The sequence below is a fragment of the Chelonoidis abingdonii genome, chromosome 9, assembly GCF_003597395.2.
Source record: "Chelonoidis abingdonii isolate Lonesome George chromosome 9, CheloAbing_2.0, whole genome shotgun sequence".
Taxonomy (NCBI): Eukaryota; Metazoa; Chordata; order Testudines; family Testudinidae; genus Chelonoidis; species Chelonoidis abingdonii.
Window position 1 is genome coordinate 17,369,560 of NC_133777.1, and position 27,739 is coordinate 17,397,298.

At 44.1% G+C, this 27,739-nt stretch overlaps 1 protein-coding gene across 5 annotated transcripts in view; it reads left to right on the forward strand.

The window, feature by feature from the left end:
- Positions 1-27,739, forward strand: part of SYT17 (synaptotagmin 17) — a 76,068-nt gene that overhangs the window by 12,576 nt on the left and 35,753 nt on the right. For all 5 annotated transcript variants that reach the window (XM_032800192.2, XM_032800193.2, XM_032800198.2 and 2 more), the window contains 2 exons: positions 5,406-5,554; positions 5,986-6,605. In XM_032800192.2, the coding sequence (XP_032656083.1) occupies positions 5,406-5,554; positions 5,986-6,605 (769 nt within the window). The remainder of the gene's footprint in view (positions 1-5,405; positions 5,555-5,985; positions 6,606-27,739) is intronic.

Here is a 27,739-nt window from a genome sequence, read left to right on the forward strand (position 1 = left end):
TCCCTTCACGTCCTAGCACTGGGCTGCACCCCAGAAACAGCCAGCAGGTCCAGCTTGTAGGCAGGAGAGCCATCGGTCTCTGCATGCTGCCCCCGCCCCAAGCACCGGCTCCGCACTCCCAATGGCTGGGAACTGTGGCCAGTAGGAGTTCGGGAGTCAGTGCCTGTGGGCGAGAGCAGTGTGCGGAGCCTTTTGGCCCCCTGCCTAGGAGCCAGACCTGCTGGTCTCTTCTGGGGTGCAGTGCGGAGCCTGGACAGGCAGGGAACCTGCTTAGCCCAGCTGCGTCCCTGACTGGGAACCACCCGAGGTAAGCCCATGCCCCAACCCTGAGTCCCAACTTCCTGCACCAGCCCTGAGCCTCCCACCCACCCCCACCCAACCCGGAGCAAACAGAATGTTGGGGATCATTAAGAAAGGGATAGATCAGTGGTTCCCAAACTTGTTCCACCGCTTGTGCAGGGAAAGCCCCTGTTTATCTGCTGTGTCCGCAGGTCTGGCCGATAGCAGCTCCCAGTGGCCATGGTTCGCTGCTCCAGGCCAATAGGAGCTGCTGGAAGCGGCGTGGGCCGAGGGATATACTGGCCGCTACTGCCAGCAGCTCCCATTGACCTGGAGCAGCAAACCGTGGCCACTGGGAGCCGTGATCGTCCATACCTGTGGACACGGCAGGTAAACAAACCAGCCCGGCCCGCCAGGGGCTTTCTCTGCACAAGTGGCGGAATGAGTTTGAGAACCACTGGGATAGATAATAAGACAGAAAATATCATATTGCCTCTATAGAAATCCGTGGTACTCCCACATCTTGAATACTGCGTGCAGATGTAGTTGCCTCATCTCAAAAAAGATATATTGGACTTGGAAAAGGTTGAGAAATGTTCAACAAAAATGATTAGGGATATGGAATAGCTGCCATATGAGGAGAGATTAATAAGACTGGGACTTTTCAGTAGGAAAAGAGATGACTAAGGGCGATATGATTGAGGTCTATAAAATCATGACTGTTGTGGAGAAAGTAAATAAGGAAGTGTTGTTTATTCCTTCTCATAACACAAGAACTAGGGGTCACCAAATGAAATTAATACTCAGCAGGAATAAAACAAACAAAAGGAAATATTTCTTAACACAACGCACAGTCAACCTGTGGAACTCCTTGCCAGAGGATGTTGTGAAGGCCAAGACTATAACAGGGTTAAAAAAAGAGCTAGATAAATTCATGGAGGATAGGTCCATCAATGGCTATTTGCCAGGATGGGCAGGGATGGTGTGCCTAGCCTCTGTTTGCCAGAAGCTGGGAATGCACGATAGGGGGTGGGTCACTTGATGATTACCTGTTCTGATCATTCTCTCTGGGGCACTTGGCATTGCCCACTGTCGAAAGACAGGATACTGGGCTGGATGGCCTTTGGTCTGACCCAGTATGTCCATTCGTATGTTCTCCTAAACCCTTCATCCCCAGCCCCACACCAGAGCTTGTCCCCCCAGCCGGAGCCCTCCCCTGCACCCTAACCCACTGCCCCCCCCACAGTCTCTCTCACACACGGAACCCCTCATTTCTGGCCCCACCCTGGAGCCCACACACCCAGTTAGACACCTGCCCCCGCCCAGTGACAGTGAGTGAGGGTGGGGGAGACTAAGCCACCAAGGGAAGGGGAATGTGGGGGGGGAGCGGTTTGGGAAAGGGGCGGGGCTAAGGTGTTCGGTTTTGTGTGGTTATAAAGTTTGCAACCCTAGCCCTGAGGCAGTAATTCCAAAGATCTCTGATTCTCCCCTGTGGCCACTGGGGCTGTGTAGTGGTAGATCACCACCTTTGGACCTCTATTCCTTCTCTGCCCTCCCCCGCTAACCCACCTGTGTGGTGATTCTTCAGTTTCTCTGGGGAGCTGAACTTTGCAATGTGCAGCTGATGTGGACCCCCTTTGTGGGCTCCGGAAGTACTCCCTGTCCCTTCCACCTGCGTCTTGGATCCATACCAGTTCCGTTCCCTCTAGGATCCCTCCTAGTTAACCTTTGCAATAAATAATAATGAAAGAAGTTATATTAAAGGACCCTGTTCTGCAGTCCTTTCTTATGCTGTGTTACATATAGTCAGACCAGCAGCCCTCTAGGGACTGTCAAAGTCATCAGCTCCCATGATATTTCCACAAATCTTACAAGTTTAGGGTTTGTTTTGTTTCTTTAAAGATTTTTGTCTCTAGAAACTGGGCAGCAAACTGCTTCAGAATGGCCGCTGTCTCCCATTACTTTTCATATGATTGAATCCAAGATGCCCTCAGCTAAAATGGCAGTTTCTGTTTCCTGCATGTAGCCCAGGCAAGAGACAGTGAGGGGCTATGGGAATGTATGGAGGTGGCAGCTGAGTTTATCCAAGGAATATGGAGGGGTTGAGGAGGGAGGGAGGCTGAGAGAGAGACTGTAAAGGAAAATGGACATAGGAAAGGAGATTTGGGGGTATGCTGGGAGAATATGGGTGACTGAGGGGAAGGGAGAGAATATATGTATGGGGGTAAGGAGACTGAGAGAGGGGGGCTGGAAAGATGGAGAGGAGAATGGAGAGGGACAGAATGACACCTCAGGAGATACAAGAGAGAAGTGGTGCCCTTTGCCTGGTCTTGTTGTTGTTTTGGGTGCACGGAGGTGGGGAGGTTTCTAAATGTTTGGATTTTGCAGTATTGTACTCATCACGTGAGTAAGTGCTGCTTGGCATGAGTAAAAGTTGCAGAACTGGGCTGTGAATGAGCTATTTTAATGTGTATGTGTATTTCAAAACTGCTCTGAGGTCTGGTTACACTAATTGTTTTTTGCATGGTAGATGTTCCCATGCTATAGTGCTGGGCAGCACTGTAACACCCTGAATTAGGACCTGGATTTAAAAAGATCCACATTCTGCCTCAATGCATTGAGTTTGGGGAACAAGTAAATTTCTTGAGTTGCCCCTTCTCCCCCTGAAAAGTATCTAAAAATTCCTAAGGGCTCACAACTAAGAGCACCCAATCCTCTGCTTCTTGTCCACCTGACATGGTCATTGCTGTCATATGGGGTGTGCTTTCCTCCCACCCAGTCCTTCTCATGATCTCTCGATGAATGGGAGCAATCTTGTTAATGTCTGCATCGATCCTCCATTCTGTGTATCTGCAGCATTCCCATAGTCCGTAGTAGAAGCTCTGGGTATGCTCGGGAGGCGAGATTGGGCCCAACTGCTGTGAACTTAATTTCTTTCAGTAGATGTTGACTTTTCGCACTTCCTGAATTTTTATAGCACCTTACAATGTCAATGTTACAAGAAGTATGTTTATCTTGCTGAAGCAAATCTAATTGTATTGACTTGCACACATGGCAAATCCTTACTGTTATTTCATCGTGATTGTTTGCTTCCTAGCCTTAGCAAAAAGATTAGCAGGGAATTGGGGTGCTTGTCTGCTCTGCATATTTTGAAATCTCGTATATAAAAACTTGAGGATAAATACTGTGTGTTCTGCAAGGTTAAACTGAAATTAGAGTTCAGTTCTCGTTACCAGAGGTTCTGATTAAATACAAACAGAGCTATTCCAAACACAGCCAAAGTTTATTTGAGGAAAAATTATTGTGGTTCAATAGCAATTTCCCTGCCAAGGGTCACCTGCTTGATACTTAGTTAATTCACTATTATGTTTAGCATGTGTAGAATATCCTTAATGATTTTTTTCTGATTCTTTTTGCCCCTGCTTTGCTCATATTCTGTAGGCTTAATTTGCAGGCATGTGAATCATAAGAAGTATATTTAGATCCTCAAATCTGTGTCTTGGGATGAAAAGCAGACTTTTATGCTCCTAAGTATTGATTTTTATACCAGTTGAAGGATTTAAGCAACTACATATGAAAGCTGGGTATTGTCTATCCATTTTAATGTATGTTTTTAATTTGCTAACAAAAATCTATTAAATATCAATGGACTGTGAAGCTCGGGTGAATTCAGATCTCTAAGCACCACAAGATCCAGATCTGAACTTCTTCCCCCAGACTTGGGGGAGAGGTAGTTTCAGATCTGGAATTCCATTTTTAGTCTATTCCTAAATTCTGGTTTTAGGTTTTTGAGTTTACTACTTGCTACAAAATATTGTTAACAGCCTAGTTTCATCAGTGGTTTGTGAGGTAAATGATTCAACCTATTCATTTTGTACCTGACATAGCCAGAAATATAGAAAGAATGAAGGAGGAGCAAACCTCAAGCACTGCTCCTATCTGATTTGCTTATTTCATGCTGAACTTTGACTGTGCCCAATTTCTATTTTCTGAGTGTTCTTTTATCTTGTGGCTTAACCAGAAAGGTGTATTTTATCTTGGTATGCTACAAAGAATTAAATACTGTGTTTTGTTTTGTTTTTTAAAAAAAAGGTGAGATTCTGATCTCAATTATGTCAGTATAAAATTGTTCTTCCATTGACTTCATTGGACTTATTCCAGACTGTCACCAGTGCAACTGACATCAGAATCTTGAACTATATACTTTTGTTCCTGTCCACTCTTGCTCTTCTTTGAGGGGAACTTAAGAGGTTCTGATTTGTTCTGTTTAATGTGAGTTGCTGCAATTTGTGGGAGGCCGAGATTTTCACTGAACTTACTATAAGTAGAAGATTTAAATTGACAAGGGGATTGCATGTGGACTTTTGTATGAGCATATTCTCATAATTACTTTGTGCATTTTAAACCTTCACAAAGTTTCAGTGAGGGGTGTGTAACCTTTCTTACTTACTTAAATTCTTCCACAAATAAAACAAGATGTAGCAGAATTATTGTCCTATCCAGTTATGCAAAAGAGTGAATAAAAAGGGGACAGGAACTGCTTAAAAGCTATGTCAACAAATCCTGCTTTACAGGGCCACATTTCCAAACTTTATCGCACATTTACCACCATATATTAATATTAAACATGATGTGGTAAGATTGATCATGGTTATTTCCCATGCTATTCATAGTGTGACTAGCCAGTCCTAATAAAAGCTGTAATTCCAGCACTATACCCTAAATGTACAGCAGTAAGTAATGATATAAATATTTTCACTATATATATCAATAATGCCGCAAGGTCTGTATCGCATGGACGTATTTGAAACATGAGCATATTTATATAGATGAGTGTTAAAGTGCATACTGATGTATATCCTTGCTGTTGCTAGTAAGCTTCATTACATTTTAAGAAGTCTGAAAGACAAAATAAAGGATAGAGAATCCATGCTTTGTAAGGCCCTGAAACCACAGAGTTCAGCACTCCTCTGTTTTCCAAGTAGATCTACAGATGAGCTCTAGCATCCATGATGTTCATCCAGGTTTCAATCTAAAGTATCAGAAAAGAGGGCTTTTTATCCTGTTCGTTATGTGTACAGTACACTTACTGGATTCAGACATCCAGAGGTCTTTCATTTTCACAGGATAAACAATCAAAATGAGGACAAAGATGGAGACTCTGATAACACAGCCAGTGAGCCGCCTCCAACTCCTCAAGACTCTTCTCCTGACAGAAGGCGATCATCTTCAGATACATCACGGTCTGCTTACAGCCTCCCAAGGCGGATTTCAAGTAAGGCTGTCAGCCATACACAGTTCATGTAACTTCCCAAAGCTTAGGTTAGTGCCTGCTTTTAGAGAGAGATCCAAGTCAAGCCCAAGATATGTTGATTAAAATCTTAAACTGTTCCACAAAGAGACCGTGAAAGGGGCCGAACTTATATTTTTGCTAAAGGATGAATGTGATAGAATCACAGAGTTAGATGGGGGCAGGGGAGAGAAATCTACTTGATGTTTTCACTTAATCATTAACTAGTTATGATATTATTATTTGTGTTGCGATAGCCCCTAAGACCCCAGTCATGGGCCAGGACCTCATTGTGCTGGGTTTTGTACGAACAGAACAAAATCTCTGCCCCACAGCTCTTATAGTCTGTTTAAGCTGGAATGTAATAAAATCTTTCCAGTTACTGACATTGCTATTTGTTTGTTTCTTTTGCCTAGGTCTAGAATCAAGAAGGCCAAGTTCTCCACTAATTGACATTAAACCTATTGAGTTTGGAATTATAGGAGCTAAAAAAGAAATAGTTCAGCCAACTATCCTGAGAAAAACATATACCCCAGATGACTATTTTAGAAAATTCGAACCAAGGCTCTACTCTCTTGATTCTAATAGTGATGACATGGACTCCTTGACAGATGAGGAAATCTTGTCGAAGTATCAACTGGGCATGCTGCATTTTAGCACACAGTATGATCTGTTGCATAATTATCTAATAGTGAGGGTAATTGAGGCTAGAGATCTGCCTCCTCCAATTTCATATGATGGTTCAAGACAAGATATGGCTCATTCCAACCCTTACGTCAAGATCTGCCTCCTTCCAGATCAGAAGAACTCCAAGCAGACAGGAGTAAAACGCAAAACCCAGACCCCAGTGTTTGAGGAGAGATACACCTTTGAAATCCCATTTTTAGAAGCCCAAAGAAGAACTCTACTTTTAACCATAGTGGACTTTGACAAATTCTCACGCCACTGTGTCATAGGCAAAGTGTCAATGCCATTAAGTGAAGTTGACCTTGTGAAGGGTGGACATTGGTGGAAGGCCCTTGTTCCCAGTTCGCAGGTAATAGAATTTATCAGACAGTTATTATATAATATTTCTACTTTGTTTTTGTGGTTCCTTTGCTTGTTTGGGGTTAATGAGAAGTTTTTAAATAGCCATGATCACATATGCATAAGGAAGTAGAGAATCAGGCCCTTGATTTCTCAATATTATTTATTTATTATGATGCAGATGACTAAGAGTTGTTTTTTTTAATATAATAAAGCTAGTAGCATGATGAGATTAACAAGAACACTTTTTGTAAACACATAGGGAAAAATTCTTTCACCAACCAAAGTGAGTGGCTCTGTGGGTGAAAATGAGACCAGTGTTTAGCTCCACTGATTAGAGTCTGATTTTGGGAGGGTGGTAGAACAGCTAAAGGGCTCTGTGTTTAAATGTGCAAGCGTTTAACCAGCCTTACAAGGCTTACCTTGCATCCTATCCCTTGTTCTCCCAAGTCTGTATTTACAAATATGCCCTCAGATACATGTATGCAGTTCCCATTGATGGCAGTGGATATCACATTGGTGTATCTGAGGGCAGAGGGCCAAATTTTATTCTCATTTATAGCTGTGCAAACCCATCGCAGCCCTGCATTTTTTTCCAACTTGCCTTTTTGTGTATGATTAATGCTTGTCAGCACATTCTGAAACCTATGGCACGTGTGCCGAAGGCGGCAGGCAAGCTGATTTTCAGCGGCACTCTCACTGCCCGGCTCCTGGCCACCAGTCCTGGGGACTCTGCATTTTAATTTAATTTTAAATAAAGCTACTTAAACATTTTAAAAATCTTATTTACTTTACATACAACAATAGTTTATATATCATAGACTTATAGAAAGAGACCTTCTAAAAACATTAAAATGTATTACTGGCACACAAAACCTTAAATTAGAGTGAATAAATGAAGACTCGGCACACCATTTCTGAAAGGTTGCCGATCCCTGATGTATATGATATAACAGTGTCATGTTAATGCAAGTTAGGGGCCTGAGTATGCAAGATGTTCACTGCCTTCAAGTTAAACCCCTTGCAGGATCTGGTCCTAACATGTCTGGTGATAAGGAAGTAATAGTATCTACTTCATGCTGGCCTGCATGCTATGGGATCATATCCGCTGCTGATGTAAATGGGTGTAGCTCCATTGGCTTCAGCTGACTTGTGCCAATTTATGCCAGCTGAGGATCTGATCCATAGCGTGCGATACCGTGAGTGTTTCACATGAGGGAAGAAAACTTGATGGATTCTGATTAATTACAAGATACATAGTGCTGTGAAGTACATTTCAGACTATAGTGTGTTAGAATTTAGCCCAGTATATGCATACATGGTTAGTCTATGTGGGGATGATGGAAGGAGCCTCCTCCACTCATGGATTCCTGGGCAATGGCTGATCCTTGTGCGTGAGAACCTCTTGAGCTTAGTTCTCTCAACATGCAGTCTTGCCCAAAAGAGGGTGAGGTAGGGCAGGGCATGCTCAGGATCATGGCCCTCCTCCCTCTGCCCTTCCAGGAGTGTGGAAAGATCTCTTCTGGTCTGGGCTGTCCCAGGGATTCCAGAGGTATTAGGCCCAATTCACCCGATGATGTTGTTTTCACTAGTGCAAAGTGATTCTAAAACGCCACCGTTCTGGTTTGGCAGCTATTTCTGTCCGCTTTGCACTGATGTGTGTGCCAGCATGAAGTACAGGATATTGGTGAATCAGGCTCACTGTGTCTATATCAGGCGGAGCTCCTGCTGGCGCAGTCTGCCTCCCTACCAGAGAGCATCGGCTTTATACAGTCTTCTAGTCCACATGTATTGCATTAAAGTAAGTCAGTCCAATTCTGCTCTCACCAGGCCAATTGAATTTAATGAAGTTGCATAGATGTAAGCAAGAGCAGAATTTGGCCTAGCATCTGGAAACCTCTGTGATAATCGTGTATTAATTAATCATTACGTTAATGGACAAGGAGAGTTTTGCTGATACATGCTATAACTGAATTGGCAGACAGAAGGCTGTATAAAAAAACCAAGCTACAAGCAGACAGATATATTTCTATTAGCATAGCAACTGAAATGTCTTGTGGTACATGCATGTTATGTGAAGAGCTGCACTTGTGCAGCTTACTCTTCACTTACTGATTTAGGGCCTGATCCTCACGGGTGCAGAGCACCCCAAACTCTACATCATAATCCTGTGAGCCAGATTCTCCTCTCTGTTACACTATCATTGCATCATTGTAACAGAGGAGAATTTTGTCCACAGTGTCTGAATATGACTTTTAAAAGACAAGCTATAGCTACAATTTCTGCTGAATTTAAAATTCAAGAGTACTTGAACCAGAAGATTTGAGCCCCAATGGACCAATAAAATACTGATTGTGTTCCTAAATGGAAAATTGAAGTTAATGGGCTAAATTCTGCCCTCATTTACCACTCAGTGACCCCGCTGACTTCACTGGATGCTTCTCCTTTGATAGTCAGTCAGACCATTCTGTGATTCTGTAGTTCACTTTTCACAGAGAGAGCCATTTGAGCTTGGATTTTGCAAGGCCTTTGAAGCTAGAGTGATTCCTTTTCTTTAGTTGGGAAGTAGTTTTTGTTTTGCATCTTTCCTCCATCAAGCCTGGCTTTCATTTTAAAGGACAGTAGCCTAATCCTTCTCTTACTGAGGCCTGGTCTACACTACGCGTTTAAACCAATTTTAGTAGTGTTAAACCGATTTAACCCTGCACCTGTCCACACAACAAGGCGCTTTATATCCATATAAAGGGCTCTTAAAACCGATTTCTGTACTCCTCCCCGACGAGAGGAGTAGCGCTGAAATTGGTATTGCCATGTCGGATTAGGGTTAGTGTGGCTGCAAATCGATGGTATTGGCCTCCGGGCGGTAATCCACAGTGCACCAGTGTGACCACTCGGAAAGAATCTGAACTTGGATGCACTGGCCAGGTAGCAGGAAAAGCTCGCGCAACTTTTTGAATGCATTTCCTGTTTGCCCGCATGGAGCTCTGATCAGCATGGGTGGCGATGCAGTACCAATCCAAAAAGAGCTCCAGCATGGACCGTACAGGAGACACTGGATCTGATCACTGTATGGGAGACAAATCTGTTCTATCAGAGCTCCGTTGAAGAAGACGAGAATGCCAAAGCATTTGAAAAAAAATCTCCAGCTAATGATACCAGAGTCCACAGCACAGTGCAGTGTTGACAAGTGTAAACGGAAAGCCAAAGAATCAATGGACGCTCAGGAGGGGGAGGGGGTATCTGAGGACTCCAGCTATCACAGTCCCGCAGTCTCCGTAAAGCTTTGCATTCTTGGCGACTCTACAAGCTGTAGGGTCAAACACATTGTCCGGGTGGTTCAGGTATATCTCGTCCATAACCTCCTCCCCGCCTGTGAAAAAAAGGAAAAAAATCATTTCTTGACTTTTTTATGTGTCACCCTATGTCTACTGCATGCTGCTGGTAGACGCAGGTGCTTGCGGCACTGAAACAGCATCCTCTCCCCTCCTTCCCAGTGCAGACGGTACAGTGCAGAAGGACTGGTAGCCTCCTTGTCATCATCCTGGGAGTGCTCCTGGCTGGCTCAGGTGAGGTCGGCGGAGCGCCTGTGTAAAAATAGGAATGACTCCCGGTTATTCTGGCAGATGGTACAGGAATGGCTGGTAACCGTCCTCATCATACCACCTGGGGTGAGCTCCATCAGCCCCCCCCCCTTTCATGTCTGTACTGCTGGACTATCAGACAGCTGGAGGCTGCTCCCCCATTTTATCTCACTAAAAAGTCAGTGTTTCTTATTCCTGCAGTCTTTATTACTTCAATCACACAATGGGGACCCTCTAATGGTAGCCAGGAGGTGGGGGAGGAGGGAAGCATGGGTGGCGTTGTTGCAGGGGCACCCCCTAGAATGGCATGCAGCTCATCATTTCTGCGATTGACACGGAGCGGCTGTGCTCTCTAGTTCTCTGGTACACTGGTTCTCTAGTACACTTGCCCATATTCTAGGCAGGAGGACTCTATTTTTAGATAACCATAAGGAAGAATGACCGGGGAGTCATTCCCATTTTTATCTTTGCACCTCCGGCCGACTTCAGCGAAGGTCAGCCAGGAGCACCCATGACAGCAGCAGACGGTACAGAATAACTGATACTGTCATCTCATCGCCATTTTACAGTGGCACAGGAATGGTACAGAACAACTGGTAACCGTCTCTGCTACTTGCAGGCAATGAATGCTGCTGTGTAGCGCTGCAGTACCGCCTCTGTCGCGGCCATCCAGTACACATATGGTGACAGTGACAAAAGGCAAAACGGGCTCCATGGTTGCCATGCTATGGTGTCTGCCAGGGCAATCCAGGGAAAAAGGGCGCGAAATGATTGTCTGCCGTTGCTTTCACGGAGGAAAGAATGAGTGACGACATTTACCCAGAATCACCCGCGACACTGTTTTTGCACCATCATGCATTGGGATCTCAACCCAGAATTCCAGTAGGCGGGGAAGACTGCGGGAACTATGGGATAGCTACGGCATAGCTACCCACAGTGCAACGCTCCAGAAATTGACCCTAGCCTCAGTACATGGACGCATACCTCCGAATTATTGTGCTTTGTGTGGCTGCGTGCACTCAACTTTATACAATCTGTTTTTCGAAACTGGTTTATGTAAAATCGGAATAATCCTGTAATGTAGACGTACCCTGTGACCATCTGGTGTTCCGGGTGCTCAGTGCCTCTGGAAATCAGGCCCCCAAGGCAGCCAAAACTTTGGTCCTTGGGATTTAATCCAAAATGTTCAACCTCAAGAGGTACTGAACCCCTGCACTACTCTAGCCATCAGTGGAATGATGAGGGAGGGAATGTAGCCATACCACTTAGTGTTCCAGAAAGTCTGGGCTGCAGTGCATCCCTTAAGCATCCCTGAGAAGGCCATTGTAAGCCATAGCATTACTCAAGGGGAACACACATCCTCAGGTCAGATTAACTTTCAGTCCTTTGGAACCTGGGACAGTCCTAGTGCTACTGTGTCTGCTTGTCAGGTTGATGAATGAGAGTTGTTTTCTTTAAAAATTAAAATGTAAAGACAGTTTAAAATGTGTTTTTGAGTTAAACAAGAGTCATTGCCTGGTCCATACTACATGCAACCTAAGCTGGAATGGAGTTGTCAAAAGCGCTGGGAAGTTGAGACCATGGATTTTTTTTTTTTATTATTATTTTTTAAGATCATTAAGTTCAATAAGTCTTAGTGGTATCAATATTCCTGTAAGAAACATAATGTCCATCAGAGTCCATATGCCCTAGCAGTTCCACAGAATTCTTTTTGTGACCAGAGGAGGGTGATGGATCAGGGAACAGCTGTTATACGAGATACACGCAGTGGTGTTGTAGCTGTGTTGGTCCCAGGATATTAGAGAGACAAGGTGGGTGAGGTAATATCTTTTGTTTGTGAGAGGGATGAGCTTTTGAGCTACACAGAGCTCTTCCCCAGGTCTGGGAAAGGTCCTTATACTGTCACAGCTAAGTACAAGATGGAACAGATAGTTGAGCATAAGTTAGTGGTCCCGAAACTGTGGGGCATGCCACTCTAGGAGAAGCATGATGGCAGAAGTTTGGGGACCGTTGTCATAAGTAGTTAGCACATATTTTAAAGGATCATGCAAGGTGAAGTAGCCTGTTTAATGCCCTTGTAGTCAGGACAAAAAGGGGGGTTAGTGGGTTTAAGATTGTTGTAATGAGCCATAAACCCAGTGTATCTAGCAAAATTATGATTTTAAGCCCCCAGGCTCATTGTTTGAAAGTGTTGTGCAGGGTTCCTTTGAGGATGAGGACAGATTGGTCTGATATAAAGTGATTGCTTTGTGAAAAGTGTTCACCCGCAGGCGACAGGGTGTTTTTGTCTTTTATCATTTTACTGTGTGAACTCATTCAAGAGAGTAGTGATTGTCTGGCTTCACCCACATAGTTGTTGTTGGGGCATTTCATGTACTGGATGAGGTACTCCACATGTTGTGATAGGCACTTGAAAGGTGTGTTTGAGGGGCGGGGTTGATCAATGAAGCAGTGGAGATGCAGGTTTTGCATCTGTTGTTCTGATGATATCCTGTCTGGGTTCCCATGTGGGGTGGTAGGTGACAACTCAAATACTACAGAATACGCTCAAAGGAAAAAGTCCAGGATATACACCTTAATACACTCAAAACTGCCTTCACCAAACAAGAACAGTCCACCAGAGAAGTAGATTGCATCATGGAATGGGCCACCCAAATGCCACAAGAGAACCTGCTTCAATACAGAAATAAACCCCCCTCTGACTGCACACCCCTCGTCGTCACCTACCACCCACACTGGAACCCATGTGAGGTATCATCAAACAACTACAAACCATACTCGATGGGGACCCCATCCTGAAAGAAATCTTTCCTGAACCCTCTCGTCTTGCCTTCAAACACCCCCCACCTCTCCAAGCTCATCATCAGAAGCACCACCTCACACACCAACTCAGAGCACTACCAGGCCCTTCCAGAACAACAGATGCAAAATCTGCAGACTCGTGATAATGAGTGTTTTGTGCATGAATCAGGGGAAAATAGATATTTAAATAAGTAAAATATTAATTCATATTAATTTAAAGTACAATCTTAATATTTTGTGGTGAAAGGGTAAGGTGTATGCTTGCAATTTGTATCTATTATTTTATAAACAGAAAGTTCCAACTGCAGGATGACAAAAATGGAAATAAAAAAAAAGTATTGCTTATACCTGTACTAAGGAAGCCTTTTCTGCTCATCTTATTTTTTAAAAGTGCTGAGTTTGAAGCCGAGAGGAAGCTTCCTGTAAGATTGATGAAGAAGAAAGTTCACTGTCTGCCCTTTTAAATTTCTTGTTAACTACATTTAAATTGAATTTGCTTCAATCGTATCTTCCAATCGAATTCTAGGAATCTTAATACATTGGGAGAAGAAAAATCTGCTTACAATGCAGTGAAACTTGATTTTGAATAAAGGTATCCGCAGACACTTACAGAATTAAGTAGTGATACAAAACAGGGGTGGATTCTTAGTTGCAGTTAGTGGAGCAATGATAGTTTACACCAGCTGAGGATCTGCCCAGTATGAGATAGAAAGCAATGAATGTGGTGAAACTTGTGTGGTGAAAATTTGCTGAAACAGTTAGTCATAAGACCATTAACAGAAGGAGAGAAAAATGAAAAGGCATAGACGAGGAATGTAAAGATAGAAGGCAAGATGTCTGTTTTATGGTGACATTTAAAAAGAGACGGAAACTCCATGAGCTGGAAAGATACAGAAAGGCTGGTCCAGATGGCAAGAGCTACAGAGAAGAGAAGTGAGAAGCAAAAGCAATGAGGACAAGGGTTTTAGAAGTGCAGAGAAAGTGGCTGTAAAAAGCTACCAGATCAGAATGGCAACTACTTTGTGCTTACTGTGGCCAAGTGTAGATGACCACACACAGTGCAAGGTAATGGAGAAGCAGGACCAACGGCTGTGAGGCAGTGTGGGGTGAAGCAAGTCCAGGGATGGTTCCTTTGAAAAAGGAATGCATCTTTAGAACTGGGTCTGGAAATGAGCAGAGACAAGGGAGTGTGGGCACACATCTTGTTGCAAGTGAGAAGGTGGATAGAAGCAAATGCATGTTTTCTCTAAGTTAAAGGCATGATCCATCTCCTATTGAAGCTGATAGGAGTCTTTCTACAGATTTCACTGGGGTTTGGTTCAGGCAAGCTCTTTAGCCCTCACAAGATTCATAATGGAATATATAGCTTTTAATTTCCAGGGAGCCGGTTCAATCCAGCCCAGATCAATAGAGTCAACATTTCTTACCGTTTTGGCTGCTTTTTAGTCAACAGCATGTGCAATTATTTTGGCTCAGTTCCCAGGCCAGTGAGCAGGAGTCCACATCCCAGAAACCACCATCCCAGCAGACACTGTTGTTATCTGAGATGCTCAGGTTTGAAAGTGTATAAGCACTGTTCTGTCCCCTCGGCCCATAGGAGAAATCCCTCCAGCTCAGTGTTGGGGCATGTTGGCAGGGCATCACCTCATATGCCGTCCCAGGTCTGTGGATCAATAGAGGGCTTCATATTCACCCAGGCTGTTGACCTAGTGCCTTTCACAGACACTACATTCACAAGGAAGATAGAGGGCTTGATCCTGTAAGGAGTGGAGCACTCTGGCACCAGTCCGGTGAAGCACTTACACCGGTGCTTAACTTCGGTGGGGCTATTGAGATGCTTAAAATTGAGCATGTGCTCCAGTGCTTGGCTGAATTGGGGCCAGAGTGCCTGCACCTTGCAGGATTGAGTCCAGAAAGAGGGTCAGTGATCTGCCAGTTCAAATAGTACAGGAGCCAGAAAATATGAAATATTTTACCCTCCTTACATAACTTCATACAATGGAATTGCCTGACTATTGTAAAGTAGGTTGAAAGTGCTTGCTATATCTATGCTCAGTCTCACATTTCTCTGTAAAGATTGATTAAAATAAAGTATGGTGCACCCCTAGTTTTATCAACACATTATTATTATTGAGGTGTGTGTGTGTGTGTTTATGAATAGCTGAGTTGAAATGTTTTGGATCAATGTTGATCAGAGCTGAGAGATCATTATTCTGCATGTGAAAATCCATGTCTTGCTGGTGTATGAAAATTCATAAGAACTCCTTTTCCCCTCCCCAGAGATTGTCATGGAACTACGTCTGATAAAAGACACTCAGTACCTGTACCTTTCCTTTGAACCTTCATACTGCTAGTACACTTGAGTGGCATTCACTTTTTGGGAACATAGGTTCATAAGTACAGGGTTCAGTGGGAGTCTAATGGGCTTCTTGCTTGAATGTTACACTCAGCCTTAAAGAAATTGCTTACAAGAGATTCAGGCTTCCAACAGCTCTCTGAAGCTCTAGTTTTGATTCCTGACTCAAGAGTAAACACAAAATATGTGTCCTCATTGCTCCTCTCTGACTTTAACAGAGTTATTGATTGGTAAAGAAGAGGGGTAGAGAAATTAAAGACTCAGTTATAGGTCATTTCTGAGCATTTCTTTAGCAACTTATTATGAACTCTCCGTCGTTTATATCATGTGTTTTGGAAGTCTTCTCTTGTGAATGTATTGAATTCATTCTTGGCTGCAGAATTCCCAGACTTTTCAGTTTTGGGTCTATGGAGCTGTAAGTGCCATTCTGTGGAAATGTGCACATCATTTGTATTTGGCTGTAATATCCATCATTTTTTTTAAAAAAAAAGCAGGTTTCCATAATTCCCTTTACAGATAGTTGAAAGAAGTTGGATGGAAAATTAAAAACCAGTAAAACTGATCATCGGACAGCTGTTTTTTTGGCAAAAGTTTTGAAACAGCAGTTGGTTCAGAGATTTGTGCATCCGCATAGAAACTAATTCCACAAACTTGGCTCAAAGCCACTGAGCATGCCAGAGACTCCAGTTGGTATTTTGAACATGACCCAAACCATAGCAGCTGTTGAACTAAACAAGTGATGCAGAACTTCCAGTAAGGGAGGGAAACCAGGGTTCTGTTGCTGAGTCTTGTGACAGTGAGGAGATGGGAGGATTGAATGCTGGGGTTAGCTAAACTCTCCTCAGCCAGGGTGAGGGAGAGGAAGGGGAGTTCTTTCTCTGCCTTTTAGCAATGCTGTCCCTTATTTAACCCCTGAGAACATATGCTGTAAGTGGCCTGCCCTCTGAAAACAGAGATAATGAGATTAGATATATGTAGTTGAGACAAGGCCCCAGTGTGTCTTGTGGTACGGGGATTGGGTTCCAATGTGGTGGACTGCAGTAGGAGAAAAGGTCCTGTGAAGAGCTGTGGGCTCCCTTTCTACCTGAACTTTTCCTCTGGTATAACGCTGACCCACCTATTCTGGAGGAGGCCTCCCAGCCCCATCCTGGGACCAAGAGGAGGCATCACAGAGCAGCTGCTTCACTTTCTCTGTGATGATGGGGGGTAACTAAAACTCCCTATAAAGAGAGAGGATTACAGGGCCACTGCTAATTGGTATGTGACCTGAGGGATATATATACACAATCAACCTGGGAGAAAGTCCCCCACCATGAGGTGGAACAAATGCTCCTTCAGTCTAATGTTGGTTATATGTGTTGCCTGATCCTATTTAATGGTTAATAATGATAGTATTGATTGCCAATTGATCCTGATTAATGAGTTGAGGGTAAAGAGTTCTTGTCCCAGAATCAGTCTGCACAGACCTAAAACCAACAAGTTCAGTATCTTGTAGGGAACCTCGTGGTGTATGGCAAGGACACTCATACTGCAGGCAAAGCCTTGGCGATTTTTTTTAGAGACAATGATAAAGACAGAAAAGCTCCAGACCACATAAGCAGAGAGGAATAATACAGTATTGGGGAATCCTCTGGTATCATTCCTTGCATAAGCTCTTAGACTTATATACAGTAAAAGCTTTGTTATCTGGCATGTTGGGGAAATTGGGGTGCTGGTAATTCAAATATTCCAGTTAACTATGAGTTATACTTACCCATGGAATACCTATTTTCAAAGAATTGGAACACAGTAAAATGAATAAAGTATAAAATAGTATACAGGCACTCCCCAATCCAGTGTAGTATTGCACTGCAGAGTGGTTGTTTTCTGGAAGCACTTAGGTGTATACAGGTAAAGTTTTCTATACAATAGGTTATCTTCTGACACTGCATATCACTGTGGGCCATGCATGGGCTACACTCAGATCACTAAAAAATACACTTAACGCTAAATTATACTGAACATAATTTAATCTTTGATGAGTCAGAAGGCACTTCTGCATCTCTCAGTGACTCTGGGTCATCTTTATCAACATCAATTATCATTGTAGATGCAGAAGGTGTAGGAGATTGGGCTGAATCTGTAATGACCCTATGACACACCCTGGAAACTGCTTTTTTGAATAAATCCCTTATATCAGCTTGCTTGCTTGTCTTCTGCCTCTTTTGCGTAAAAGGAGAGTGCAGAATGTGCAGTTGCATAACTTCCTGGCCAGTATACTAGTCCTGGTTACTAGATTGAAGATTTGTATTGGGAGACATCAGAAATGCTGATTAATAGACTTTCCGATTGGTAAAGAGCTGGATAACACAGCTTTTACTGCACAACTTTCCTTGAGAACCTGGTGGTGAGAGACAAAGGACCAGCCTTGCCTCTGGCTGGCTGGCTGAGTCAGATGGTCCAAGTTCCCCAATGCCTAAGATTGGCGATAGATAACAATAGAGCTGAAGGGTTGAACGATGGAAAGCTAACCCCCTCTACCTGGAGGTTTGCCCTATTATAGGGCCTGGGCACTATCATGAATATTCATGCTAATGCCCAGCCTTCCATGTCCAAATCTGACTTCCTTGCCCCGATAATGTTGGGGTGCCCTTATCCATATTAATGCCATTTAACTCATCATCACGTCACCTATTCCTCAGCCAAGTTTGTGGTTAGATATCTGCCGATGATTCTGTCCTAAAATATCCAAGCCCAGTAGCACTTCAGTGTTCCTGCAGTTGCCTAGTACCATGAGGTTCCAACTCCTGTTATCGAGCAAGCTATTCTTAGTTCCCCAAAATCTAAAGGTAGCTGTCAGGCTATTTATCTATCCGAAGGGTCACAGGCCTACTAGGCTTGGCTATATTTATGCTAACTTGCTTAAGCAATTGTCTTACAGGATAGGTCTGTAGGTTCTTGAGCTACTGCTTAATATAATAAAAAGGCTAAGCGAGCTCTATGGGCTGCACATATTGGATGAATATTCAGTGTGTTGCATGGGGATTTCCCCAAGTGATCCCCATTAATTTGAATGGGTTTTGTGCAGTTAAACCCCTGCATGGTTCATTGATAATATAATAATCCTGTGCTGCTCATTAGCTCCTTCTATCTCAGGCGCTCAAAGTGCGTGACAAATTTGAAAGAATTTAGCCTCACAACAACCCTGCAAGGTGGAAAGTATTCTCTCCAAGTAAGGCTGGGGAGAATAAGTGACTTGTCCAAATTCTAGAGGGATTCACTGGCAAAGCTAGTGGGACTACAACCCAGATCTCATGGCTGTGTTTTAACCAGGCTTTGTGCTCAGTAGTCCTAACCATAGGTGGGTAAAGTGTTGCCAAGGCGAAAGATTTATACAAACTGAAGAGAAAGCAGAGTACAGAAGCTCAGACCTCCAAAAATCTTTAATCATTTACTGTAGGAAGCTGCAGGAAGCCTGTGGGAGCAGGGTGTACTAAAGCAGCAGTGTCCTTATATACCCAGGCAGGTAATGCCAGGGATAACCTTGAGGAGAAAAATCAATTTGAACCTTCATTAGAAGCACTGTATAGATCTGCACACTGATGTAATGCACTATGTACCTCTGGAGCCTTTAAGCTGTAGAACCCTGGGCATGTTGTAGCGATCTGAAACCATCCGGAAGGCTGTGAACAGTGCAGTGTACTGATCCAAACATGATGTGCTAATGGCAAAATTAAACTCTGCTTCTCTTGAGACAGCCTTGCTGTGTTCCAGAGATGGCAGAAAAAAACGAGCCTTTTCTGTGAGGGTTAGAGTCAACCCCGATGATAGTTACAGAAAGCTCGCATCAAAGACAACCTCAAGATTACAGACTCTAGTAACAGGCTGCATAATGCACCCATAAAAAGGAACTGTGAAGGATGAAGCAATAATCAGAACTTCAGGAAAATAATGGACATCCAAGATTGGATGTCACTTAGCTACCTAATCTATCAGGAAATTGCTTTCCCAGGGTCATCTGGGGTCAAAACACAAACCTGTATTCACCAGCATTACAATTGTAACTGAAATTATGCCTTTAAATGATGGTGCCTAAGCGAGACATATACAGCAAACAGCATAGGTTCAAAAACTCATGGCCTGCGGTATTCTATAGTATCTCTAAACAGAACTGAAAACATACCCACCTGTAATACTGAATGATATACCTGCCTTGAATCTGAAGAAAACGAACATTCATTTAAAAGGAGTAGTAAAGATTGCCACATACTGGTTTTGTTTGTGGTTTTAAGGTGTAATCTCTTTTTCTTATGCATCAAGTTAGGCATTTACATTTACAAACTTTGGGATGTAAATGTATCCCTGGATCCCATAGTGGGGAAATATTAGAGGTTTTGCCATAACTACTATGAGCAAAATATAAAGTGGACCTATACAGGCAAAACCCACAGCACTTTTTTTCCATTAAAAGGTCTTTGACAAACAAAATTTAGACTCTTCTCTTCCTTGAGCACCAGTAAAATAATTATGGCACTGAATACATAAGCTTCCCCCTTTGTTTGTTCAAACCCTGCACTTATGTGGAAGAGAGAGATGTCTTTATCAAACCTTCTCTATCCTGCCTGAAAAGGCTTCAGTGTTGTAACAAAAAGAGATGCTTAAGTGCACAGAGTCACTAGGGAAAAAATATTGTAACATTTCCTCTATATATGATATATATTTATATAATAAAAGCAAGGAAACAAAGGGCTGATGATTATGGAGTCATGCCATATTTATGCAGAGCATTGAGAGGGAGCCTTTCCAAATTTGACAGGCACATGGAAGTGAGAAACATTCCTCTCCAATCAGTTATGCCAACCTGAATTGACCTGAGGCTTCTAATTCACTTCCCACCAAACTAAGTAAGAACGCCTCCACTAATCTTGTCTGACTCGGACAGCTCTCCCAGCTGACCTGTCGTAGTAAAAATAGCCATCTCACATCAACTGCTGACTTTCCCCAGTTGTCTCCATTTTGCTGGCTGAACAAATGACTCTATACAGCACCCATTCTTACCAGTGCTGGGGATTTCATTGCTGACAAACCCTTCCATTGGCTTCTCTAGTTCAGTGGTTCTCAACCAGGGATACACGTAGGTCAGGGGTCAGCAACCTTTCACAAGTGGTGTGCTGAGTCTTCATTTATTCACTCTAATTTAAGGTTTCGCGTGCCAGTAATACATTTTAACATTTTTAGAAGGTCTCTTTCTAAAAGTCTGTAATATATAACAAATCTATTGTTGTATGTAAAATAAATAAGGTTTTTAAAATGTTTAAGAAGCTTTATTTAAAATTAAATTAAAATGCAGAGCCCCCCAGACCGGTGGCCAAGACCCAGGCAGTGTGAGTGCCACTGAAAATCAGCTCGCGTGCCACCTTCGGCATACGTGCCATAGGTTGCCTACACCTGACGTAGGTCTTCCAGGGGGTGCATAAACTCATTTAGATATTTGCCTAGTTTTACAACAGGCTACATAAAAAGCACAAGCAAAGTCAGCACAAACTAAAATTTCAAACAGACAAAATGAGAAAGTAAGCAATTTTTCAGTAATAGTGCACTGTGACACTTGTATTTTTATGTCTGATTTTTGTAAGCAAGTAATTTTTAAGTGAGGTGAAACCTGGGGTCCACAAGACAAATCAGACTCCTGAAAGGAGTATAGTAGTCTGGAAAGGTTGAGAACCACTGCTCTAATTAGAGTGTCAGATACCAGTGCTCAGATTCAGCAGTGTGGACTTGTCTTGCAGAGTGTATAGAAGAGGCAGGAACTAAACCTTGAGAAGTTTTAACTCTTGCCAGGGTTTTTCTGGAGCAACTGATTCATTTGTAACTCGGTTGTTAATTGGATGCATTGTGGAACTATTGAGGCCTGCGAATGACAGGTGACCAACCACAAGAATAGTTAGCAAGCATGGTTCAGCATATGAAGCTGATTAATGAACAATGGGTTGATCAAATCTAAGGCACCAGGAGAGAAGTGCCAGGTTACAAATAAATTCAAAGAAAAATTTTCAGTGCTGAATTGTAGTCATCTGGTCCACCTGCCTGCATTGTGGCAGGATTTGAACTATCCAGCATTCATATTCCTACAGCAGAGCTGAAAATATACATGGATAAGATCAGATATAGTTCACTGCTGAAGTTAAATGCCTTTTCAAGTCCCTAAGTCATTTGTATGGTAGGCTGTTCAGTGAACTGCGTTCTGTTTTGAAAATGCTGCTTGTCATTCTGGAAAGCACATTACCAGCTGTGCTCAACAATGAGACAGTTAAGACTATTACTTCTTGCCATTTTCCAGCAAACCCATCCTGATGTGGTCTTTGTGGGTTGGATTGCACATCACTTCCTTCAAGGCAATGAATGAAAACATGCAGTGTTTGGACATTGCTGACAGTAAGTTTGGAAAGCAGTGTATCACAAAAAGGCCTCAAGGGAAATTTAGGCAGATGATGCCTGATCCCAAGTCCACTGAAGTTAATGGGAGTTTTTCTGTTCAATTCCATGGGCTTTGGATTGGACCATAACTCAGTAGTTTGTAACTCATCACCTTCTGTCTGAATATTGCATGCAAGACTATTACTAAAATATAGACCCAGTTCTTCACGGGGGCTTTGTCCCATGAACAAGTCAGGCATGTGCAGAAGGGCACAACTGAAGATCAGGACCTTACATTATCTTTGTGCTAACCGAATCCGGGATCATACAGTAGGCAGCATTGTGTGTAGTTCACTATAGACCAAATTTTTTTTTAAAAAATTCAGAAGTGTTTTGGTTAGCCACACACATTTAGCACCTGCAAAACCTGCATTTGCATAAATTTGTGTGCTTTACACTCACACACCAATTTTGTGTGTGCACAAAATGAAGCAATGCTTAAAAAAGTCCCATTTTTGAATATGCAAATTTAATTTTATTTAAAGTTTACAATGAATACATGGAGTCCCTACCCTGTCTTTGACAGAGCACCAGGCCCTGTTCCATGCCCAAACTGACCGCCCTCTCCCTTCCACTTCCTGGCTATACTAGTGACTCAAAAACAATAAAACCACAGAAGCTTCAGCATAAGGATCGCTATTCCTCGGAGTTCCATTTGGGCCAATGAGATACTTTAAACTCATGTAGATCCTGATTGAAAGTAAATGGGTCCACCTACTACCAGGACCCAGCAGTAATTCCCCTGAATCTTGGTGCAGATATTTAGTACCTGAGCCTAGGGTGACTTGAAGAGCCCTGCATTTCTGTACAGCAGTGGTTCTCAACCTGTAGGCCTCTTGTGGCCCAGTCAGCACACAGCTGCAGCCCTGTGACATCCTCAGGGCCAAAAGGGTAGTATATGTATTGTGTGGATGCGGCCTACATAACACAATGGTAAATAAGTGGAGAACCACTCCTGTACACGGTCTTAGTGTCTGCCTTGCATCTTATATTATGCTTTGATGGATATTTACAAAATGAATTGTTTGGTGGTGTTACTGATTGTTAGTTATGCTACTGAAAAAAGTTAGAGGTATCTTACATTATGTAACACAGTTTTCCAATTTGTGTTTTCCAAACATACTGGAATTTGCAAAAGCTGAACTCTGCAATGAACCAGATTAGACAATGACTGCAAGTGACAAATAAGAATGGATATGTTAAAAAAACCCCAAACCAATGTAGGGTTGCCAGTTTTTGAGTGGAAGGACCGGTCAAAAAGGGACCCTGGTGGCTCTGGTCAGCGCTGCTAACCGGGCTGTTAAAAGTCCGGTTAGCGGTGCAGTGGGGCTAAGACAGGCTCCCTGTCGTGGCTCCTGGAAGCAGCAGCATGTCCCCACTCTGGCTCCTACATGTAGGGGCAGCCAGGGGGCTCTGCATGCTGCCGCTACCCCAAGCGCCGGCTCTGCAGCTCCCATTGGCTGGGAACCGTGGCCAATGGGAGCTGCAGGGGCAGTGCCTATGGACAGGGCCGTGCGCAGAGCTTTATGGCTATACCTCAACATAGGAGCTGGAGAGGGACATGCTGCTGCTTCTGGGAACTGCTTGAAGTAAGTGCCACCTGGAGCCTGCACCACTGCCCCCTCCTGTGCCCCAACGCCATGCCCCAGACTGGAGCCCCATGCCGCACTCTGAACTTCTCAGTCCCAGCCTTGAGCCCCCTCCTGCACCCCAAATCCCTCATCCCTGGCCCCACCCCAGAGCCCTCACCTCCCTGCACTCCAACTCCCTACCCCAGCCCGGCACCCCTCCCGCGTGCTGGACCCCTCATTTCTGGTCCCACCATGGAACCCAGACCCCCAGTCTAGAGTCCATATCGTCTCCCATACGCCAACCACCTTCCTCAGCTGAGAACCCCCTCCCATACTCCAAACCCCTCGGCTCCACCCCTCCAGCCTGGAGCCCCCTCCTGTGCTCCAAACCCCCTCATCCCTTGCCCTACCCCAGAGCCCGCACCCCCAACCAGAGCCCTCACTCCCTCCAGCATCTCAACCCACTGCCTCAGCCTGGAGCCCCCTCCTGAACTCCTCATTTCTGGCCCCACCCCAGAGTCCATACCCCCACTGGAGCCATCACCCCCTCCTGCACCCCAACCTCCTGAGCCAGCCCGATGAAAATGAGTGAGTGAGGGTGGGGAGAGCAAGTGACAGAAGGAGGGGCGATGGAGTGAACAGGGGGCGGAACTTTGGAGAAGGGACAGGGCTTTGGAGGAGGGGCAGGCAGGTTCGGGACAAGAGTGTTCGGTTTTGTGCGAGTAGAAAGCTGGCAACCCTAAACCAATGGCATGATATAACGGTGTTAATATGGATGGAAGAATACCTGATTCAGATTAAATTTGTACAATAAATCACTGGTGGTGACAGGATTCAGAATTATGCAGATGGTCTTATAGACAGCATGGACCTTTTACACCAGTGATGGGCAACCTGCCGCCCAGGGTCTGCACGCGGCCCGTCAGGGTAATCCACTGGCAGGCCACAAGACAGTTTGTTTACATGTGCACGGCTGCCCACAGCTCCCAGTGGCTGCAGTTCACCGTTCCTGACCAATGGGAGCTGCAGGAAGCGGTGACAAGCATGTCCCTGCGGCCCGCACCACTTCCTGCAGCTCCCATTGGCCAGGAAGAATGAACCATGGCCACTGGGAGCTGTGGGCAGCCGTGCAAATGTAAACAAACTGTCTCATGGCCCAGCAGAGGATTACCCTGATGGGCCACAGGTTGTCCACCACTGTTTTACACCCTACATGCCAACCTATGACTGGTCTGTCAGGATTCAGAATCAGCCATTCAATAAGCTTTGTCCTGAGTGGCAGCAGCCTGTTTTGTGGTGCAGTGATCGGATGAAGTGCAGTGATGTCTGTCTGTGAGACTAATCCAGAACTGATTTCATAGAGTGTAAAGACCCACGTTGGGAGCGACCCAGTGTCAAGCTACTGTCTACATCAGCCATGTGTGAGCAAGTAGATAATCAGCTACCCTAAGGGTTGCTGTGGTACTAGGAAAGGGTTAGGGATCAGGATATTACAATTGTCTAGGTGCCCCACAAGCAATGATGATTTTCTGAGCAAGGTCCTAGACAGTATTTGTTGAAGCATGGATGGTGTGTTGCCCTCCAAAAGGAAGGCATTAACTATTCTTAATAATATGCCTTAGACTTTTCTGCTAGCTTAAGCCAGCTATTAAGGGCTTGAGCTCATCTCACAGATGGTTGGAAGTAGTTCCCCGAGCACATGCGCAGTCTCAATAAGAAACTGGCTGGGAAAAAATCATCTGGTAAAGACAGTACATTTCCACTAATTTTTCTAAACACCTCTATCATAACACCCACTCAGCTACCTGTTCAGTGCTGAGACTGGGCACAGTTGTGTGCTTAGGTAGGGTTTGGACCTACCCTCGGGGCGGAGTACAGTGTATATATTTTCAGACTTAGATCTCCCCTGGGCAGATGGAATTACCTGTATAATGAAGATTCAGAATACAATGTTAGTCTCTTAGGGTATGTCTTCACTACCAGCCGAATTGGCAGGCAGTGATCGATCCAGTGGGAATTGATTTATCGCATCTAGTCTAGATATGATAAATCGATCCCTGAGCGCTCTCCCGTCAACTTCTGTACTCCAGCGCCGCGAGAGGCGCAGACAAGAGTTGATGGGGGAGTGGCAGCAGTCGACTCACAGCAGTGAAGACACCACGGTAAGTCAATTATTCACGGAGCTGAAGTTGCGTAACTTAGATCGATTCCCCTCCCCCCCCAGTGTAGACCAGGGCTTAGTATCACAGTTATGATGTGTAAATTCCTTAATGCTGACAAGAGGAAGTGCGTGGGTGGGGTGGGGTGGGGTGGGGGGCTTTCTTCATCTTTTAGGTAAAACAAGAATGAAGTTCACTGTGGGAAGAAATGGAGAGTGCTGAATTGTTAATTTGGAGTGTGTGTGTGATGCATCTATTTATATTGCCATCTGTTGTAACCAGGATAGGGAAGTAATGATGAGGGTTGAGGATCAGGGCATCCATTCAGGGAGACTCGTAAAAGCTTGTGCTTTCCATTGCCTCAGATTTTAGGTTTGACTTCTCCCCCTGCTTCGTTTCTCTGACCTGCTTGGTCATCCCCGGTGGGGCCATCCCCAAGTTTATCTCCTTGACCTGTGCAATGGGCAGTGTCTTTCCAGACGGGCTGTCACTCAGTAGCTCCAGTCACCTAGCTAGGTCTGTTACGTAATGCAGCACACTCACCTTGCGTAGCCCATTGACTGAACCTGGCTCTGTGACTGGAAACTCCCTTTTAGATGGATTCCAAGGTCAGAAGGGACCACTGTAATTACATAGCCTGACCTCCTGTCTAACATAGCATACAACTTCCCCAAAATAATTCTTAGAGCAGATCGATTTTTTTTTAATCCAATCTTGATTTAAAAATTGCCAGCGATGGAGAATCCATCACAACCCTTGGTAAATTGTTCCATTGGCTAATTACCCTCGCTGTTAAAAATTTACACCTTTAATCCAGACTGCATTTGTCTGTCTTCGACTTCCAGCCATTGGATCTTGTTATCCCTTTGTGTGCTAGATTGAAGAGCCCATTATCAAATGTTTGTTTGTTTGCTTCCCATGTAAGTACTCATAGACTGTGATCGTCACCCCATAATCTTCTGTGTTAGGCTAAATAGATTGAACTCTTTGAGTCTGTTATTAAAAGGCACTAAAAATAATCATTTAATCATTCTTGTGGCTCTTCTCTAACCCTCTCCAACCTATCAACAGCCTTCTTCTGGTGGACACCAAAGAGATAGCCACAGTATGCCAGCAGCAATTAGCCAGTTACTGATCTGTTTCACGTGTGCCATGTTAATTTTGTATGTTCTAGTTGTTTAATGAAAATAAGCAGTGCCACGTCACGTAATGTTTTGTCTGCCTAAATCTTCTGGATTAACCTTTTGTCCCTCACCCTATTCATAAAGCAGGGCTGTGGGCATTGCTGGAAAGTCCCTCTGCCATAGGCGCTGCTACCATAGTCTTCCTGTTGGTTGCTGCTCCAAATACTGACTGTTTTCCCCCCATGAAGGAGTTTATGCAGGTTTGAGAGGAGATGATGTCATCAACCCATCTTCTCCCTCCTAGGCCAGGCAGTCCTGCTCCCAGCCTTGACCCACAGACATACAGTGGAAAGGTCACTGTGCAATCAGGGGGCTGAGGCAAATACTCCCACACCACCTGGCTTGTTTCCACTGTGGTCACTAACTTGGCTTGTGTTAGCAGAATGGAGAATGTGGGGTTAAATACATAGGAATTATTTTACTCACTACTGAAATATAGCCACCTCTAGGGTGGAACCAGACAGTTATTTAATAACCCACAGTGACGCAGCACATCAATTTAGGACATAAAATGGAAAGTAATGCCATATTCAATTCACATCTGAAGTGTAGAGCTTTGCTCAATCTACCATGTGTTCACCTGTGTACCAAATGCATCTCTGTCATGTAGTCCTGAAAAGTCAATAAGAACAATGTAGAAGAGAAACTACTGCAGGGGAATCTGAGTGGCTAGAATGTAATTACCAGAGTTGGGATTGGACCAGGATACCAGATTTAATGGCACCTACTCATCTTGTGCCCTAGGATCTTTAATGAGGGAAGTTAAAAAGGGCCTGTACTAAGAAGCAGCAGCCACCTCTGTGATATCCTGCCACAGGTGGGATCAGAGTTTCCCAGCTGAGGATGTGGGAGGGTGGCAGGAAATGGAGGGTCCTTCCCAAACCTAGAAGGAATCCTGAGGTTTTATTTACTTCTGAAGAGAGCTCTCCTGCTCAAGTTTTGTTCTGGGTGTTATGGTTCATTTCACCCAAAATGCAGAGCCGCACTCATCTGAAACTGCCACATTTTGCCTAGTTTCCCTCTGAAAAATGATTA